Below are 20042 nucleotides of genomic sequence, written 5' to 3'. Positions count from 1 at the left end.
TATGTCTGACAATGAATATATGTGTGTTATCATGGCAGTTACTTAAACAGATGTTAAACCAAATTTGGTAGCACAGTTTTACCCTATTGTTTAGATGCTTTTTTGAGAGAGCATTTTATGAATACAAAGATCAGGCAAATTATCAAAACTGTTTCTTCTTAGTGGGAATGGTTGAACTTCTTTTTGAAAACCGTTCGTGTTCTTGGTCTTTTCCTGCTAATTCAGAAGGATAAATCCTTAACACTTATCGTGTCCCTGTTGAAATGTGGTTATAGAAGCATTTAGCTAGTTTTATTCTGTAGTGTAATGTTGCTCGATTCACTAAATATAGCATGGATACTTGTTGAGCAAATTAGGTTCACTATATGAATTCCTAGCGGATGTATCCATGTTAGAAATATGGGTTAATTAAGGCTCTGTTGACTCTTCTGGATATTCTTTATCCCCTTTCTTCTTCCAAAGATGGCCGCTTTCTACATAATTCCATTAAACTGATTGTACTCGGAGGGCGTGGATTTAGGGGCAGTGCTCTCATCTTACAGAGCAGGGCCAATGAGCTACGTTCCTCCCACTGGGCAGGAACAAAAGAAAAGGTTTCCCAAAAGAAAAGAGGGGCACAAAAGATCAAAATTAGGTGTTTGTCCAGGCCTCTAGTATCATTTTCAAGTCAGCTTTTAAGAATGTGAACCAAAATCTTCTTTAGTAAGGCTCAGATTGAAAACTGTAACCCAAACTAGTTAGCATTAGGATAGATCAGATGTTTTAAAGTGTATTATTAGTATAATACTGGAAGATGGCTTTTCCCTTCTTGTTTTAGAAAAAAGTTTAAATAGAATAATAAAAGTGCAGGAACTGATCCAAAACAATATGCACATTACCAGAAGAAATACTGTGTTATGTTACTCTAAAGAAAAAAAAACAGTCAAATAACCAGGATTTCTGAAATCTGCCTAGTCTTTTCATAAAGATTTTGAAACTCTTGAAATAGATCCTTTATTTCTGCAGCCACTCAGATACCTAAATGATAAGGTCAGGGAATTTCTTTCCGCAACTCCCCACCCCCGTTTGCTGATTGTAGGCAGTAGGAGAGGTGATGTTTTTACTGCAAGGGGGTGTGAGGTGGTGTTTGTCCTGAGGCCCTTCAAGGGGATAGAACAAAGCTACAAAAAGGATATATGGAGCCTTTTCAGGTTTAGACAAATAAGCAAGAGCCATCCAAAGGCACAGAAAGCTAGACTGTTTAGTGGGATTGACTCACATCTGTCATATGGTCTAGTTTCTACCCAAATAAACTTTCACAATGTTGTAGAAAGAAAAATTGTATCATTTCCCTTTCAGTTATTTGGAAAACATGAGTACCACAGACAGTCTCTGTTCCATCTTCAATTATCTTTAAATTGAAGTGTAAACTATTTGGGATGTGAAATTCTGGTAATTTGTAAGCTTTCAGAATGTGTAATTCTGTATTTTCAGAGCTGTGTTTTAATTCTAGTTCTCTAAGGAATTCCAAGTCCCTTTTTAAAAAAAAAAAAGAAAGAAAAGAAAACCTCCCTAAACATTCAAAAATTAAACTAGTAAAGGTCACATAGCCACACAATGCACATATAGAAGATTGTTTAAAGTATAATGTGACAGTGTTGCTATAATAACTTTTTGTTTGTGTGTTTTACCCATACATCTTATCTAGTACACATACCGAGAGCAGTGTATAGGCACATTTTAAAAAATATGGATATATATAAAAACTAGTGAGAGGACTACTGAAGGGGGATTGCCTATTTTGAAACGAGATTGCTCTCAGTATATATATTGTAACACCTCTTCAAACTTCTTATTTCATTGTGGTGTTTGTTGCACTGGTCTCCCTCTCGTTTGCTTTGTGTATCTGAAATGTATTTGCTTATTTTTCTAATAAGTTTCTGCTGTATTTACATTACTTTGCTTCAAAAGTGCATTTTTAAGGATAGTGTTTCTCACTGTTCTCCTTTTCCCACCCTTCCCCCTTAATAATTCCCCTGGACCTCTGTTGCTTGGAGCAGACTTTGGCTAGCCCCAGATTCTGTGTCAAAGGCCATGACCCAGATGTCACAGCAGCCCATGCTGCTGGCCTCTTCTCTGAATAATTATCTGGAGTTTATTGTGTTGAAGGGATGGGCTTAGGGGCAGTGCAGTCACCCTGTAAAGCCAGACCAATGAACTATCCAGTCGGACTGCTACACAACAATGGACCTGTAGGTTATGCAAAAAAAAAAAAAAAAAAAAAGTGGGGGTGGGGGGAGCACAAAAGATTAAATTAAAAATGGGCATTTGGCCAGATAAGTTTATCCTTAGAACTGAAACCTAAGGATCTAACCCTATCAGTTCTTTCTGCCTTTAAAGGGCAATAGTGTTTTCAAAAACTTTTAAATTGAAAGAAAAAAACATGTTTTTAAATATTTAGTATGTTAGGGCAACACTGACATCGTTCTCTTCTCCCCGTCCTCAGCTTTTTAAATCACTATCTTGGGCTGAAAAGTATAAGTTGCTGGTATGCTCAGAATCTCAGGCACTAGAATGACAGTTTTCTTAAGCAATCCCATACAATTCTCATCCTGGAGGAAGGTGGGGCAGGAGGGAGAGAAAGCCTTTCCTTTCTATCTACTGAGAAATCATTTTCTTTCCAGTGTGTCAGAGAACTGAGACGTTCAGAGCAGTGAGGTATAGGAGAGTGTCCAGTATCTGGATTTAATATGAACCAGTAATAAGTGGTACTAAAATGCCCTATTTTCTTTAGGTTCTTTTATCTGTTTATGCCCCAAGAATGATTTATTTTTTAAATTTCAAATTCAGCTTTTGGAGTGCTCTCTCGCCTTTTAAACCTTTATGAGTATTGAATGAAAGGCTGCTGGAGGTGGACTCGCTGTTCTGGGGGTGGGGGTGGGGGGAGTTCTTTCATGGTCCTGACCTCGGATTCTTTCTTAATTTTATCTAGCCCTGACCTGTTGGCTCTGCTCTGGCTCCTTTCAAGGCCTTTGGAGCTTCACAAACATGCAGCAGCTGAAAGAAACAATGACAGGGGTTTTAGGGGCTGCAATATTACACTCTCTTCTAACCTCGGCTAAATAGTTTGTAAACAGATGCTTTCTATGATGCATTTGCCAGAAAGCCAAAATGTTGGCCGTGTTAACATCAGCAAACACAGCTCTATAAAATTCTTGATTTAGTACCATCAGTTTGTCCCGCAGGATGTTTGATGTGTAAAATATGCTCTTGGGAGCACACATTAAATGTTCTTCATCTCTCTCTCTCTCTCTCACACTCACACACCCCTTCCATATTATTATTATATATATAAAATAATGTGGAAGGTCTATCTATATAATGGAAAATCTTTGAAGTTTTACGGAAAATACAGAACTGACAATTGCAGAAAATCATTCTTAGTGACTTTCCTGGGAGTTCTGTTTGTGCAGTCTTGAGTGGAATGATTATATTTAATAATTTCACTAGTGGCAAAGGTATCAGGAGCTGCTTTTTTTGTTATCCTCTGATTTCTCATCCAGACATTCCTTCTGCACCGCCCCCACTCTTTCTAGCAGTGTATTCATTGGAAGTGCATGATGACACCATCTGGCAGTAACAAGGTATAACTCCAGCAAATGGAATCAACCTGTGTGTGGGGAGACATTCCTTTCTCTCTCCATTTTGCTTTTACCACTTGGGGAAGCATCTACAAAACAAAGGGAATCTTTTTTCTTCTGTAAAATGGCAGTAACCTCATGTCCAGTGGTGATCTGGAGCTGGTTCGTGCAAACTAGTTCTTAAATTTAGAAGCTGGTTTAGAATCGGTAGTTAAAGGGGTGGACAATTGGGAGAGGGAGGTTTTTCTGTCGTTACACTGGCCCACGGGCCACATCCGGCCCACCTGAGCTCCCAGCTGGGGAGGCTCCCCCAGCCCCAACCTCGCATCCCACCTCGCGCAGAGCCTCAGCGTGCTGCACCGCGGGCACCAGCACTCTGAAATGCTCCTGGGCAGCTCTGCAGCTCCTGCCGCTTTGAGCAGCATGGTAAGGGGATGGGTCTGTGAGCTCCAGCAGGCTGCACAGCATCCATACATGCTGCCCTGAGAAGCATGGTAAGGGGGCGGGGCTGGGGCTGGGAGGAGGGGTTGGATAAAGGGCAGGGAGCGGTTGGAGGGGGCGGAGGTTATGGAGGGGTGGTCAGGGGATGGGGAATGGAGGGGTTGGTAGGGGGTGGGATCCTCGGGGGCAGTTAGAGTGGGTCTCAGGAGAGGTTGGTCGGGGAAGGAGCAGGGGGGGTTGATGGGTTGCGGGTTCTGAGAGGGGGTAGTCGGGGGCAGTACATGGATGGGGGGGATGGGACAGGGGGCTTGTACTCACTGGATGGTTCCCTATTGGGTCTTCTGTGGCACTTTAGCGGCAGGTCCTTCACTCGCTCCGGGTTTTCAGAGGGCCCGCCACCGACATGCCACCGAAGACCTGGAGCAAGTCAAGGACCCGCCGCCAAAGTGCCACCGAAGAACCAGTAGGGAACCGGTTCTTAAGACTTTGGCAGCTCATCACTGCTCATATCCCAGCAGAAGCTAGGATTTCAACTTTCATTTCAGAGGCCACTGAGTGTTAGCAGACGCTTAATGTGTTTTGGACAATGTAAGGTCATCTGGTATATTTTTCTTTATTTGCCACAATGTTTTAGAAACTCTGGAACTAAATAAGATCATTGTGATGTTATTCATCCTAAGGAATTTGGTGCTCTGTTACATACACTGTAACTCAGTTCTGGCACATTGGTGGTTAAGTCCTTGTTTACATTAATAGACTGGCTACTTCTATACCAGTGTACAGTAAAGGGCATTTCTGGTACCATTTAGAATAAGTACATTTGGAAGTGGGTGCCTTAGTTTGAAAATTTGGCCCTGTATATTTAAATAGTATTTAGATGGTAATTTCATGTATCTTTAAAAGTTTCCATTCAATTTAGTCTTTTAAAGAGTTATAAAAACTTTCTTAGGACACAAGGATTCCTAGCTGACTGTCGTTTTGTAAAGAATACTCTTTTATTTTGACATTGATTGGCTTCAGTAAAAGGGAAGTGAAAGATTTGCGAGAAGCAGAGCTGATGTCAACAGATGTAGTTATTAAGTAAATTGTAAAATAGTTATGCTTAATAAAGCATGGCAGGCTCTAAAATACTTGAGTAGCAGTATTGCCAAGAAGTCAAGTCTCCTTGACTTTTCACAATGCTCAGCAGTTCTCTGGATTCCTTGTGCATAATAAAATTCTATAGTAATGTTGCCCTCATTTTCCTGGGGAATGAATTGACTTTCCATGAAAATAGGACTGTAACTTGAGAGCTCCTTTTTAATTGGATTACTGTATAATCCATCACCATTCAGTGCCGAGACATCAGGACCATTCTGTTATATGAAATACTGAATAAATATGGATAACTTAATAGAAAAAAACCACTTCCTAGAATCAGATTTTTCTTATAGCTCTTACTTGATTTTGATAACTCGGTGTATAGCAGTAATAACAATATGCTATAGCTATAGATATGCTTAGTAACTGTGAATTGCATGGGTATAACCACACCTTTGGAATTGCATGAGATAAAGTACAGGAGTGAAACTTTGTTTTACCAAGACCTCTTATGAGAACTTTTAACCACTTTCACAATTTTCTGTTACTTCAGATTATAATATATGCTTTTTAATTGAAAGTCCAAAATGCAACTTAAAATTTAAGTAAACATAATTTAAAAATATGTGTTAACCTTATTTAGCTGTGTAGTTTTACTGTATGAAACCTGTTAGCTGCCGAAGAGAGAGAATACTCCCCTCTAGTGTCCTGTTGCTGTGAGAAACATCAGATAGTAGTAGTGGCTCCCTGAGGTATTTTGGGGGAGGGTGAATTGAAGGGATGTGGATTACAAAATATCATTTCACCAGAAGATACTAAAGTACCTACAGAAACTGCACAGCTTTCAGCCTAGTGAGAAGATTCTGTAGGTCCTACATCAAGACTAGTTAAATATTAATACTTTTGAGCAAAGAAGGTTAATCTCGATCAGGATCATTTAAGTAAATATGTTTTAAAAGAATCCATGTATTTTAGACACATTGGCCCTTGTCGATGCTTATTTTATTGAAATATCACTATCAAAGTACAATTTATGGTTGAAGTCATATTTTTTTTTAATGTTGATTTTATTGGTGGTATCAGATATATAGACCAGATCCTCAGCATAACTTCACTGAGACCTCTGGAGCTATGCCAGATAATATGATCTGAGCATCTGGTCCATGATGTTTCACAGTTTATGCACTAGTTTATGTACTGTAGAAGTACAATTACAGTAAAACTTGTGAAAACATTCTAGAGTTAAATGAAACCGTTAGTTCATAATTATATCAAACTATTCAAATATATCACAGCCAGCCAATGTCTTTACTTTCTATTCAGTTTTTTATTTCAATTAAGATACTGAATTTTGTGTGAAGTTGGTTAAGTGAATCCCTAAACCCAGTTGTTGCTGAATAGCAACAATCTTTTGTGGCAGGGATGTGTTACTTCCGTGCATGAGTGATGGCCTCTGTGGGGTTTGCATGGACTTATGAGGTTCTGAAGCCACCCCATTGCTGTCTAATGTACATGGATGGCATATATTAAACTCCAGACTGTCGGACCCCGGGTGGGCATGCCATCACCAATCTTTTATCAGTGATTTATGTTTAAACTGTTCAGGATACCTATACTGGATAAAGATAAGGAAGCCCCTTAAGTTTGTTTTCTCTCCAAGGATATGCCTGGCTTTAGAGAGATACTGTTTGATCCGGTTGATGAACTGTAAGATAAGTGTTTATGCCAAGTCTGTATTGGGATTGCCAACTAGGAATAAATCATATCCCAAGCCAGAAAACCAACCCAACAAATAATGCCTTTTATATTCTAAATACAAGCTATTGCAAAACAAAAATATCTTCTTTCCCCTTCATAAAATAGATTGTGAAAATTCCTTTTCCTGATTTATCTGAGCTAGAAACATACCTGTAGGTATTGGTGACTTTGTTTTGCATATGGTAAAGTCTTGACCAATATATCTTTTGCAGATATCCTTTGAATTGGATATTGTATCAATATTATGAGAGTAATTTGTGATTTTATATTGTGTTCTTTGACTGTTCAGTACAGTTTCCTCTTACATCCTTTTTTTGTCCTTTTATCCTTTTTGATCTCCACTTTGTTTAGATTGTTTCTGTCCAGTACATAATGCTGCAGCCTTTAGTAGTAACAGGCTATAATGCCAATATGTGCTTTCTCAGCCATGAAACCTAGAGTCTTGTGAAATGCAGCAATGCATGGCAGCTTAGTAAACTCTCTACAAGGATTATGGATTCAATTTTTGATCTAGGCAACCTAGCTAGGAATTGAACCATGTTGTCTCAAGTGTAGCAGATATGTTATGTAAAGAACTTTGCTTTTAAACAGTAAACACAATTCAGAGAGCTTCTCTTGTTAAAAAGGAACAGATTGTTTGTGTTTATATAAAAGTTAATGTTTTTTATGTGATCGGTCTTTGAAGCTTTTCATATTATACCAGAGTAAGAGCAATTATATTAAATTTTGTACTTGATGCAGACTGCTGCAGATGCTTTTATTTTAAAAATAGTCTGACAAGATGTTTTTTAAAAGTTACTTTTATTGACTTTTGGCAGTGAAATTCTCCCTCCACTCCCCAAGTCTTATCAAGTGTTAATGAGGAATTCAGGTTAAGAAAAAAGCCGTGAGTATAAACAGACCTCACAGGCTCATTCAGCTCAGCAGGACATTAGGCCTTAGCTATTCTTCGTTGCCCAGTGAAGATGATCAGTTCTGGGTGACCACTTTCAAAGGGCACAAGGCATTTTTGAAGGTGCTCTGCAGGATGATAGATTGTCATGTCTGTCATCCTGTGCCTTGCGGAAATGCAGCAGAGGTCTCCTCTGGAGGAACTTATATAAAGAAAAGGATAGACTGTGAAACTTGATCAGTTGAATACCACTTGGCTATATGGTGTTTCTTTAATAGCCTGCTAAGTAGTATTTGAATTCTGGATTTTGCCAACAAAGGATGGGAGAATTCATTTCAAATAATAAATGAAAAACAGCTCCTACAAACCTCACCACAAAAATCATTCTCTGGGATGTTGAAAGAAGTTCTTATAACTAAATGTAAGTTAAAAAATAAAGTTTTCTTAGATCTCTTAGCTAGAATCAGAGGAGCCTAAATATCATATGATAGTGTTTCTGGCCAAGCACGAAGCCCTGGAAAGAATAAGATGCCATTTTTATGAGATTCCTAACCTAATTTTTCAATGCTAAGAAGTTTTAATAGTTAGGATTTGGTATATCTCAACTTTTGGATACTTTGAATGTTCATCTCTCTCTCATTTTTGGTTTTTCAAATGCTCAGATGTTTTTCTCATTTCGTTTAGTTACTTGGGACAACCATGCTATCTTGACATTCTGCTGAAATTTCCAGTTTTAAAACCCATCCAGACATATTTTATTTTATTTTTTCCTTGAGATCAATCTAGATATCTGTATCTGCCTTTCTAATTGTAGTCTGTGGACTAATAGCACTTGACTTAATAGATTTATAAAGCTATATTTTCAGATTAAAAAAATGTAAACAAGTTTCCTTACCTGTGCTACTACAACACTTTATTATTTAACTTTGACAGAATATTTAAAAATAATTTTCCTTTTATCGTTTGCTGTTTACTTGTAGCATTATATTCTGCTTGGACAATGAAAACATATTGTTCAGTTTCACTTTTTGATTCTCATATGCACTTATTTGCTGCAAAGTTTGTTTTAAATACAGCAGGGGAGAATTTAAATCCAAACAAACTCTTTCACTGACAACTGAAAATCATAAAATCATTTGTATTAAATTTGGTAACAAAAAATAATTAAAACAAAGTCTTCACTTGCAGCATTACCTACCCAACAGAATCCCATTAAAAGTTGTTTTTCTTTAATCCCTCCTAGATATTGTCTGAGTAAGTCAATATATTCATTTATTTAAAAAATATCATGAAAGCATTTTACAAAATATAGATTGTGACACTTCCATAATGATAACTTAATAATTTTCAGGTTAACGAGATTTTGTTAAGATGGTACAAGAAATGCAGAGGACCTGCAGAGGGAGCTAAGGATTTAACTTAAGCAAAGGGTCATATTTGTTTTAAGAAATGTCACTGAATTAAGTCCACTCGAATTATCTGAGATGGGCTGCATTAAATACTAGTTTAAACAGAAAAGAAGATAATTTTATTCTTTCTGAAATTAAACTATGATGTAGACATTTTAGGATGAAGAAAATACCAGACAAGGCCAACACGCTCTTGTAATGTCCGTTTTAACTTAAATCTTCTTGGAAGGAAATAGATCCTGTATCCTCGAACAATAACACAGGAAAACATCCTAACACATCTCCCAATGCTATAGCACTATAAGAATTCCAGCAATAGCAATGGAGAGTTTATGTAGCAGTAGCAGAATATTTACTCCTTAAAGGGACACTTATCAACTTGAAAATCAATCTGAAAACTTTATGTACGCTCTTGTTGCAAATAACACACAAATTTAATAAAACTGAGAGATTAGAAGAAAAAATACACTTTTTCTCTATTTTTCAGTTTGTTTACTTTGGTGAAGATTTTCAAAGACTAGAAAGAAAAGGCCCAAGCACGTTTGGTAGGATTACTCTTAGGCCTACCCCAAAGATCTATCTAAAACCCACCAGGGAAGCAGAAAAACCCTTAGAACAAAATGTTTAAAGGATTTTTTTTTAAATTAAGACATAAAGGGAGCTGTATTAGAAAACAGAAGTTTTAAAAACTAGTCAGCTTAAAAAAAAATCAGGTAGACAGTGACCCATTAAGCAAGCCAGAATCAGCTTTAAAGAAAACACCTAAAAGCTAGTGTTATAAATCAGAAGATGTATTAATTAGCATTATTGTATTCACTGTGTAAACTCTGGAGGCCCATGGCCATATCATTTCTTGGTTGATTCCTGTCCCACCCTCCTGTCTTTGTCCCATCGCACTCCATCCTCCAGAAACAAATCTCAGTATCTAGAACTCATCTACACTCTCTATCCCAATAGCCTACTTTATATTCTGAATGTTATTTCTATGCACTGAATAATAGTCAGTAAAATCCAGCATTACAGCCACAAGAGTGAGCCATTGCCGTGGAAGGAAATTGAGAATCATCCCACTCCGCTGAAGTCTATGACATAACGCTGGTTTAGGCCAATGGGAGCAAGATTGGAGTTACTCCCTGATTCCAGTGAGCATGTTTTGAACCAGAATTGTAATAGGATCAAACGGATCGCAGCAGCATCCTAGTGTTTCTGTAGATATTTGAAAATCTGTATTCTTCGTCTGAAATCTAATTATTCCTTTTCTATCTGTGCAGATCCCAGAAGAAAGTACCATGTAAGGCTATTGGCATATAATAGCATGGAAGAAGGTTACCAGGCAGACCAAACAGTCAGTACTCCAGGATGTGTCTGTAAGTGCTGAAGCTGCATTATCCAGTCTAGTAACAGCTGAGCAGTTCAGGATCCATAGCAGCCCTGCATGTCTGTGTTTTTAATCTTAATAAAATATCAAATTATAAAACTTTTTAAAAAATCACAGCATTTGTGACAACAGCAGATTCCCCCGAATCCTCCCCAAGCACCATTTAGCAACAGTCTTCTGTTGTACTTATAAAACGTGAAATACAACTGGGAAAAGCAAGATAAATAGCAAGCAGCACTTCCTTCCTTTGTCGTTCTGGTTAGTCCTTACATCCCGTCAATGATTTTTCAGAGATATTTCCACTGTTCCTGCTGATGTTTTATGCCCATTTTTAATTAGACTAACTGGACTGATCTCTTGATGTGGTGCTAGTTTTTGCTAGAAATCATGTAACAGTCTGAACCAAACCCCTGAGTGCTGTCTACCCTTGGGAAATATCAGATCTGGATCCAAACTTATCTACTCAGACTTATCTAATCTGCCAACATTTGTAAAGAGTTCATGAAACAAATCTTGCTTCTCTTTGTTTAAACAGCTGTCCGTGATCGTATGGTTCCTCCTCCACCACCACCCCACCACCTATATGCTAAAGCTAACACTTCATCTTCTATCTACCTCCACTGGGGAAGGCCTGCGTTTACCTCCGCACAAGTCATTAACTACACCATTCGCTGTAATCCTGTGGGGCTGCAGAATGCCTCTTTGGTTCTCTACCTTCAAACGTATGTACAGTCCTGCAAGTTATTCTTTTTTCCCCAGATCCTTCCTCTTTACTCTCTCATCTGTGATTACCGTTTACTGTAACATTTCCCCCAGCTGCAAGACAGTTACTTTTTCCAGGCTTCTGCCAGTTCTGATTTTTAGAAGGTGCTATTAGAACACCGTAGTTCTTCACCTTTGTTGACAAACCGGGTCTCCTCCCTGCCACTTTCTCTTCAGTGGGGCGGAGGTGTTCAGTTCCAGCCCTGCTCCACAGCGTAGCTGGGTCATGGAATAAGGACACGAATGCTGAGTTGCTTGTCAGTGATGTGATGGAAGTTTAATGTATCTCTGAGCTCTTCTTTGTCCAAAGAAAAGAGAGACTGGAAGAGTATTAATAATGAAATAGATGTGCTATTTACAGATAAACTCGGCAAAGATAGGACATGGTCAAGTGATCTAATCCTAGGATTAAACTACATAGCTTGATCTCAGCGTGCCACTGAGTGCACTGAGCCCTGAAGGAGTGTGCGGAGTGGTGCAGAATCCAAAGCCTGCCGTGTGGCAGGGGACAAGTTCCCATGGAGAGGCAGCACAAGCATCAGAGGAACGCATGGCTCTGCAACTGCACAGGGAGGGGGAGTCTGTCTGGGGTCATCTCTCCAGCTGGTTGAGATGGGCACACAGCATGGGCTGGCCAGTCTTCCAAGATGCTGCTACTCCATTAAGGCTGCCTGTGTTTGGGGCCATGGTGCTCATCAAGAAATAGCCAGGTCACTGCCTAGTCCGTGTCTGTGCATATGGCCCCTATAGTTGCAGCTGATAGGCGCAGGGGAATTTGGTGAGAGGGAGACATCTCTATTCACCTGCTGCCACCTAGATTGCATGTGTGCCGCGGGTGTGGCACCACACCCTCTCTGCCTGCTTCTGCAGAGCCAGATACTCGTGGACTCTGTGAGAGATGTGTATGTGTAACACATTCCACTCCAAGCACAACTAGGGATCTGTACCAGCAGGATCAAGCTGTGTTCGGCGCTTTTGTGGATTTCATGTGATAGGGCTGCCCTTTGCATTACTGGCAGGATCAAGTCCTATTTGTGGTTCTGACATACCCTTCCATGAGCTTGGTTCCAAATTTTTCTTTAGTTTTGGTGCCTGATTTGAGATGTTGGCTGATTTTCAGTGGTGTTAAGTACCCACAATTCTGCTTAAATTCAGCTGGAGTTGTGGGTGCTCAGGATGTCTAGAAATCTAGCCTGGATGTCTCAAGATGGGCGCCCAAATTAGAGATCACTTATGGCATTTGAGCCATAATCTCTCTGCCTCAATTTTCCCATTTGTAAAATGGGGTTAATATTTACCTGCTTTCACAGCAAGGCTTTGTTAATGCTTGTAAAAGACTTAGACGATGAAAACTTCTGTCAGTGCTAAGTATTTTGATTGTGTTAATTAATAATAAAGTATCCCACAGGTATATAGGAAAGGAGAGTGCTGTTTTAAAACCTAGGTTTTATTTTATTACTAATACATTTCTCTGACTTTAAAATTTAGATGTGGTATAATTTTCACATTGTTACTTGTACTTAAAATAACTGCAGCAGGGCAGTAAACTCCCATTTCTGACAAAAATAAAAAAATTCAAATACAGGCTTGCAAAATTTGAACACAGAAGATGCAAAAAGTACACAAGAGATTAAATAAATGGCCAGAGACAGATTCTGTGCTCTATAATGCCAGTGTAAATTCAGAGTTACTCCCCTGATGTCAGTACTGCTAGTCAGGAACGTTACAATTAACCCAGGTATCACTGAGAGCAGAATATGGCCCCAAAGAGTTAAAGCGGATCCAAATTTCTCATTAATTTGGTGACCAACTTCTAAAGATTAATAAACTGTGACTTATAAGCATCACCCTAAATACCCCGAGTAACATTCACTGGTGGACAGCTCAGAATACGTTTAACTGGTCCACAAGCCTAGTCCTCTGCACAGGGGTGAACTGCATATTAGTGCCAAAGGGATCTCATCTGGATTTGAAACCATCAGCTACCCTTAGTATTAAATATCTTTTATAATTCTTTTGTGTAGGTCGGAAACTCACATGTTGGTTCAAGGTCTAGAACCAAAAACCAAGTATGAGTTTGCAGTTCGACTGCATGTGGATCAGTTGTCTAGTCCCTGGAGTCCAGTAGTTTACCATACCACACTTCCAGAAGGTAAGGGCAGTAGGGTATGGTTAGCCAGTAACAGTACTGTATTAAAAAGGAAGTTTTCTAAGTCATTGGGCCTGGAAACTGTCATCTAGTCTGTTTTGATTTTTGTTAAGTTAATTTTGTCTTTCATCTGTCTCCCAGTTGCTTTACTATTGCTCCTGTTTGTCAGGATTGTCCTTCTAACTGCATTTCTGCATACCCTCGCTCTTTTGCAACTGAGAAAATGTATACGAATTCTGAGAGAAAATCCACAGTTGATGGAGTATAAAATGTAATTTGCTTCCTCCGTAAATATCATTTGGATTAAAATAACATAAATAAGAGCTTTAAATTATCACATTAAAAATAATAAAGAAAAAGACTGTCAACTGTTCAATCATATATTTTGGGAGGAAAAAATATTTATCTGTGTTATCAAAACCTGAAACTATCAAAACTAAAGCAATGTTAAAAATCCAATTTCCTATTCACTATTTGAGATGCTTGTTTATGCATTTGCATTTGTCAGCTTGGACTATGATAGTAAAGTCAGTTTCACTTTCACCTCTTTGCTGCAGTATTTGAGTGACACGCACTAAGGGAAATGTTAATTTGTTTATACCACAACTGTCACCATTTGAATGCAAAGGAAAATCATGATCATAAGGTTTTTCTAAAAGCTAGATTTTACAAAATCTAAGCTGTAGACTAAATTTGAACTGAAAAGGAAGTGGCTTTTGAGGACACTGGTGTGTGTTTGCCCAGTTGTCTGCTTAGAACTTAGCTATAGCCATTGCTATGGTATTAGAATCTGAACATCATTTTCCTTTGGAGTAATTTAAGTGCATATGAATAATAAGTTTACCCTAATAATATTGTGTTACTGTTCTCCCAGTGCCAGCTGGCCCTCCACTAGGAGTGAAGGTGACTTTGATAGAAGATGATACTGCTTTGGTTTCCTGGAAGCCACCTGATGGTCCTGAAACAGTTGTTACTCGCTATACTATCCTCTATGCATCTAGGAAAGCTTGGATTGCTGGAGAGTGGCAAGTGCTACACAGAGAAGGTAAACTATAATCATAAATGCTAGAGCTGGAAAAGCTGTGGCAATCTACTGTAAGAGAACTGAAAATAGCATAATGTCTTGTGATCAACAACAAAAGAAAAAAAGTGCTGCTAAACTTCATGGCAATACCATGACGATTCTGAATGTGTTTAGTTTAGAATTATTCACTGGATTGTGGTGGAAAGACATTTAAAACTGGTAAATAGAACAAAATGAGTGGAGAGAGAAGCCTTCTGCAGAGCATTGCAATTCAGCTTGTACAATGAACTGAAACTTTCCATAAATCCAGTTATACTTAATCAGCTCCACAAAGCTCCACTGTCATGATAATAGTGGAGGTTTCATTTTTAAGTGCACACCTGCAGATCTCAAGTTCCTAAAGTGCTGCGTTACTGTGAAAAGTGACTTTTTAAAAATGACATTGCAGGAGTCCATTTTTTTTGGTATAATTCTGACTGTTAGCTGTGCAAACTCAATTTGGGTTCCAAACATCAAGCTTTCTGGCTTCTCACCCCCAATCGTAAGGATTTTGCAACTGGAATTTAACTAATTATATTGATGATACAAGAGCCAGAATATAATCCACCTCATTCTCTTGTATAGCTGTATTGGGTCTGCAGTACTAACATGAAGAAAAAGTAAAAATAAAGCTTATTTTGTCACAAAAGTAATCTGAGATGACGCTAAATAAACAGAAAGCAGATCTGCTGAGTAAGAAGGTGCCATTTTTACAGAGTAGGATTTTTGCTCTTTGAAGAGCTGCATCTAAACAATAGGCTTCTGTTATTCCCAGAAAAACTATTGAAATGGAGATCAGAATACATATCAGTAATTTAGGGTAAATAATGTCCAGCAGTGATGTAATTATCCTTAAAACAAGCATTAGAAACCCAGGGAGTTGTAGGGCAGAGTAGTGCAATAGGTAACTTTTGAGGGGAAAAAAATCTAGGCTTAATTCTTTTTGTTTTCATAACTGAAAATTTATTTGTCAGCAGAGGATGGACTCTCGAGTCTAAAGACGATCCCTCAGGGAAAGTCACAAAGAATTTGCCCTTTTTCAGAATGGCTTCAATGTCCCATTACTTTCAATGAGAGTGAAGCCAAGTGCACTTCAGGAATGACGGATGCCCCCTATGCTTTCAGGAGATGGAGACATACAACCCCTTTGAGAACAATTGGAGAGAGATGCTTTTCTACAAACAGCCACTCACTAAGAGCTGCTGTGTCCTGAGTCCCAGTGAGAATATTGGGCGATGGCAGACATTTTGAAAGGTGTTTGTTCTCCATGAAATTCTGTGTAGTAGAACATTATTCATCAACTTCTGCCCAAAGAGAACAGTTCAGCTATGAAGAATAACAGTAAAAATATGATTGATACTAAAGAAGTCTTGAAACGTAGCCAGTACCTGGGATTTCAGTGAGTTTTGACTAGAAGTGGAAGTTTGAACATGTTATCCCATTATTAAGATCATTTGAATCAAAAAATGCTCTGACACTCAGTGCTAAATTTCTTCAAGGACCCGTTTTAATTCATAAGATAATTAACAGATTTACTTGTAAATCTCAGAAAATTTATTTTGTACTTGAAGTATAAGTGTGTAATATTGGGGAAGACATGCAGTATTCATCATATAGTACTGAGTGGTTGAATTCCTGGTTTAAATATATAGTTCAACTCAATCTTAACTATGGAAACCATGAGCAGCAATTTCCAGTAAAAACTTGCTATGTATACTTAGAACAAGGGATATGGAGACCTGTAGTTTTTATAATAGACCACTGATGATTTTCATGTGATCTCATACTGAAAATGCTGTAGCGGGCAGGCAAATGGAAAACCATCAATCTCAATCAGTTTTGCAGTCACTGATTTTGTGTTTTGATTGATAGGTTAAAGCTTGAGGATTAGGGAATAATTCAGGTTTCTGACACTTTAAAACAAGCTGTTCTGCTCTTTTAAGGTTAGATTTAAATAGTCTAGTGATAGATATGTTGAGGGGCGCATGAAAGGAAGTTTGGACAAATGCAATGATAGTCCCATGTTCCTCCCTTGGCAGGAAAGCTGAGGTAGTAGCATTTTTAATGTTCATTTTGACAAGAACAGCTAGTCACATGTAACACCTGGTACTAATTTATTCTCAAACTAACCTTCTACAGAAGATTCCAAACTGTCAAGAGATCTAAGAGTTCTTCCCAGCTCAGACTTCAAGGGTACATTTCAAATAACACTGAGGATTATTATCCATTCACCAACATTTTAAAAATCCTTAATTTGACCTACCTCATGTCAACAACAGCAGAGTCTGAATTGTTGCTGTAGTTTGTTGCTTATTTGCAACGTGAAGAATCTTTCTTCCTTGGTTTGTTTTTCCCCTATCCCTTTTTCCAAACTCACTTGAAGTGCATCAGAGGTTACAGCCTTTACACACTTGGTGTGCAATAAATCAGCACAAATTGCTTAGTTGCTTTAGAAGTGCAGCTGATTCAAAAGGAGCTGCTGGAAAGAGCCTCTAGTATTGAAAAATAACCTTTCACCCTTGATGGTTACAGCTCCTTTGGTTACAGATACCTTACATTTGACTTCAAGTGCTTTTAGCTAATGGATGTTTTTTATGGAAAAGCTGGGGTAGCTAAGTGAGTGGAATCTATGGAGAGGCACAGGGATATGTTAGGTCCTGGAGCTGCCCCTATTTTGGAAAGAAAAATAACATATTTCAATAGCAAAAAGAAACACAGAAATGTATTTCTATGGCATTTTAAAAAGCAGTTGGAATTGTAAGCACCAGTCTGCAGTCCCTATGAAGGAAAAATCCTCATTGATTCTGATAGGAGTTTTGCTTGTGCTAGTACTACATGACTGAGTCCTATTCATGTATATAATCTGTGTTTCTGGCTGCCTTCATATTTGAGAGAGACATTTTTTCTGATCTTTTTCTTTGTAGTCCTGCTTGGGTATATGATGATCAACTGAACCTGGCTGGAACTAAATAGGGTTGAATTAATTTTAAAATTACAGGACGATGCTGCCCAAACTGGTCTCGTTCAGGTTGCCAAACCGACCTGAGATTCTGTTTGTTTCAATTCAGCTGCCTGCATCCCAATGCCGTGTCATATTTGCATTATGATGTCAGTGAAGAAGGAGCTGTAATCTGGGAGCTCATCGCAGACTATATGGTGGGAAGCTCCTGGAGCGTGGATCACAATGCAAATATTGTCATAGTGAAATGCAGTTAGAATCATATTTAAGTTTGCTGACTCTGTGTGGTCAGTTCTAGAATCTTGGGTCTGCACTGTATCACTGTACCTCTTTACTGTAACAGCAGAATGACCAGTGTGTGCTTTACCCGTACAGTACAGAGAGAATACAACAGACAGAATGAGAAGGGATTGTCACTGTTTACTTCAAATCCTGTATCTGATGGTTAGGATGCAAAGGTTGTATTCTCTTTTCTACACAAGAGTCAAAGGTTGTGAGGAAGAAAGGGGCTGAATTTAGCCCTTGCTAGCTAACTTCCAGTAAATTCCCTGCATTGTTTCCCTAACTTAAACTTTTTTAAAACAATCTTTTAATAGGAGCAATAACCATGGCTTTGCTGGAGAACCTGGTGGCTGGAAATGTCTACATTGTTAAAATAGCAGCATCCAACGAGGTGGGAGAAGGACCTTTTTCAAATGCAGTGGAGCTTGCAGTCCTGCCAAAGGAGACTTCGGAGTCCAACCAAAGGCCTAAACGATTAGATTCAGCAGATGCCACAAGTTAGTAAAAATGTGTTAGTTACTGTCATTGTCAAGTACCAGAGAAAAAGATCTGTAACTGTTTTTTATCCCATACTCATTTCTTGGATTATGCAAAAGCCACATCCTTTTGTGTCTGTAATGAGTACAGCACCCTTTTTCTAACTGAAACCATTTTGAAGTTTTTTGTCCCAGTCTGCATAGTTGCTTTTTTCAGTTTTTTCCCAGCTACAGAGAATGTACGATTTGAAATGCACATTCTTGTCTTGAATGTGGTTTAGAATGTTCCATCAATTTCAACTTTGTAGCTGTCTGTATTTTTTCAATCTGTGATCATTCCCTTATGGCATTTAAAATGTAATCAAAGACCCATATTTAGTATGATATATTAGTGTCATGGGATGAGTCATAGTAAGAACTCCTGCAAGGGTGAAGCCAGGAGGGGCAAGATGACTCCCTAAGTAGATATGTGAAAATTTCGTCTGTTTTCTGGGATTCCAGCAGCCCTGGAGCACACTTTGTGAGTCATTACCTATCTGTAAACAGTCCTTACCAAAGAAGGCATCCCACCTACTATACTTTTTGTGAACATCTGCCTGTATCCATTATATACTTTGTGAAAATTATGCTATATCTCTTAGTAATTTTTTCATATGTGAATGGAATTTTAAGTTACCTTCTGCTGTCATTAGGTGGAATTTATCTATGTGTGGTCATCAAGATTTGGAAGGCTTTCTAAAGCTGTAAGTGTGACAGAGGTGAGGACAGGGCAGTAGTTATTCAGAGAGTTGTACTTTTTGCCTTTTATTGTTTCTAGACTGAGATGTTACACGTAATGGGCCAAAAACTGAATTTTTCCTTATTCGGGCAACTCTTCATGCTCGTGCGCTTGGTCGGTCTCTCTCTCTCTCTCTCTCTCTCTCTCGTTAGTTTAGGGAGTAAAAACAGAGTCCAGGCTCCCAGGATTTGGTGCAATATGATATATTAAACAAAAAAAAACCTGCATGCTATTGAGCCCTCCCAGGTGAAAATGTTCAGAAATCCACAAGCCATTTATATGCACTGCAAGTTATTTCAAAAGCAATGTGAAAATATATGATAGCAAAGGCCTAGAAGTCTTGTTGACAGGAAGAATTTGCTGGCATTGTGGCTGTGACTCCATCGATTCCCAGATGTAAGGACAGGAGATGACTATACTACTCAGTGAGTCTTTAAATGCCATGTGTTCTTTCTGCTGCAGCTTATTCTGGCTATTACCACCTGGACCAGAAATCAATGACTGGCATTGTTGTAGGAGTTTGTATAGCCCTGACGTGCATCCTTATCTGCATCCTGATTTTGATCTACCGCAGTAAAGCCAGGTATGCTTTTATTACTGGAGAAATGAACTCTTTTGTATAAGCCATTCTCAGCTGCTCCTGTATGAATGTGAACGATCAGGGATGCTTATTTACCAGAGTACTGTCCAAGTGCTTTGGATGAGGCAACTCTGAAGCTCTCAGCCTCACTTCATCATGTTCATACCACTGATAAGTATCTCCCTCAGATCCCTTGCTTTCATTGGCCCTCCCTGCTTCACCCGAGCCCCTTCTGCTGTGGAAGCAGTAGAAGACATGAAGGGGAGTTAATGCTGCTTGAAGTGTCATTAAGTCTCCGGCAGGTTTCCCTCCAAACTCAGATGAATATTTGGTATTTATCAACTACCCAGCCAGCTTGGCCCCAGCCAGCCCACAGAGCCTCAGCCCTACAGTATTCCTGCGTAAGAGCTTCTGT

The 20042-nt window shown here is 38.8% G+C and overlaps 1 protein-coding gene across 1 annotated transcript in view; it reads left to right on the top strand.

Moving 5' to 3' along the window:
* The window catches only part of PRTG (protogenin), a 126445-nt gene that overhangs the window by 102998 nt on the left and 3405 nt on the right, over positions 1-20042 (top strand). The window contains exons 12-17 of the mRNA XM_030578237.1: positions 10472-10567; positions 11114-11300; positions 13365-13492; positions 14364-14534; positions 18108-18290; positions 19510-19630. Coding sequence (XP_030434097.1) covers positions 10472-10567; positions 11114-11300; positions 13365-13492; positions 14364-14534; positions 18108-18290; positions 19510-19630 — 886 coding nt within the window. The remainder of the gene's footprint in view (positions 1-10471; positions 10568-11113; positions 11301-13364; positions 13493-14363; positions 14535-18107; positions 18291-19509; positions 19631-20042) is intronic.

This window comes from Gopherus evgoodei, chromosome 10 (genome assembly GCF_007399415.2).
Source record: "Gopherus evgoodei ecotype Sinaloan lineage chromosome 10, rGopEvg1_v1.p, whole genome shotgun sequence".
Classification (NCBI taxonomy): Eukaryota; Metazoa; Chordata; order Testudines; family Testudinidae; genus Gopherus; species Gopherus evgoodei.
Note: the sequence above shows the minus strand (reverse complement) of the source record. Positions and strands in the feature narration are given on the sequence as shown.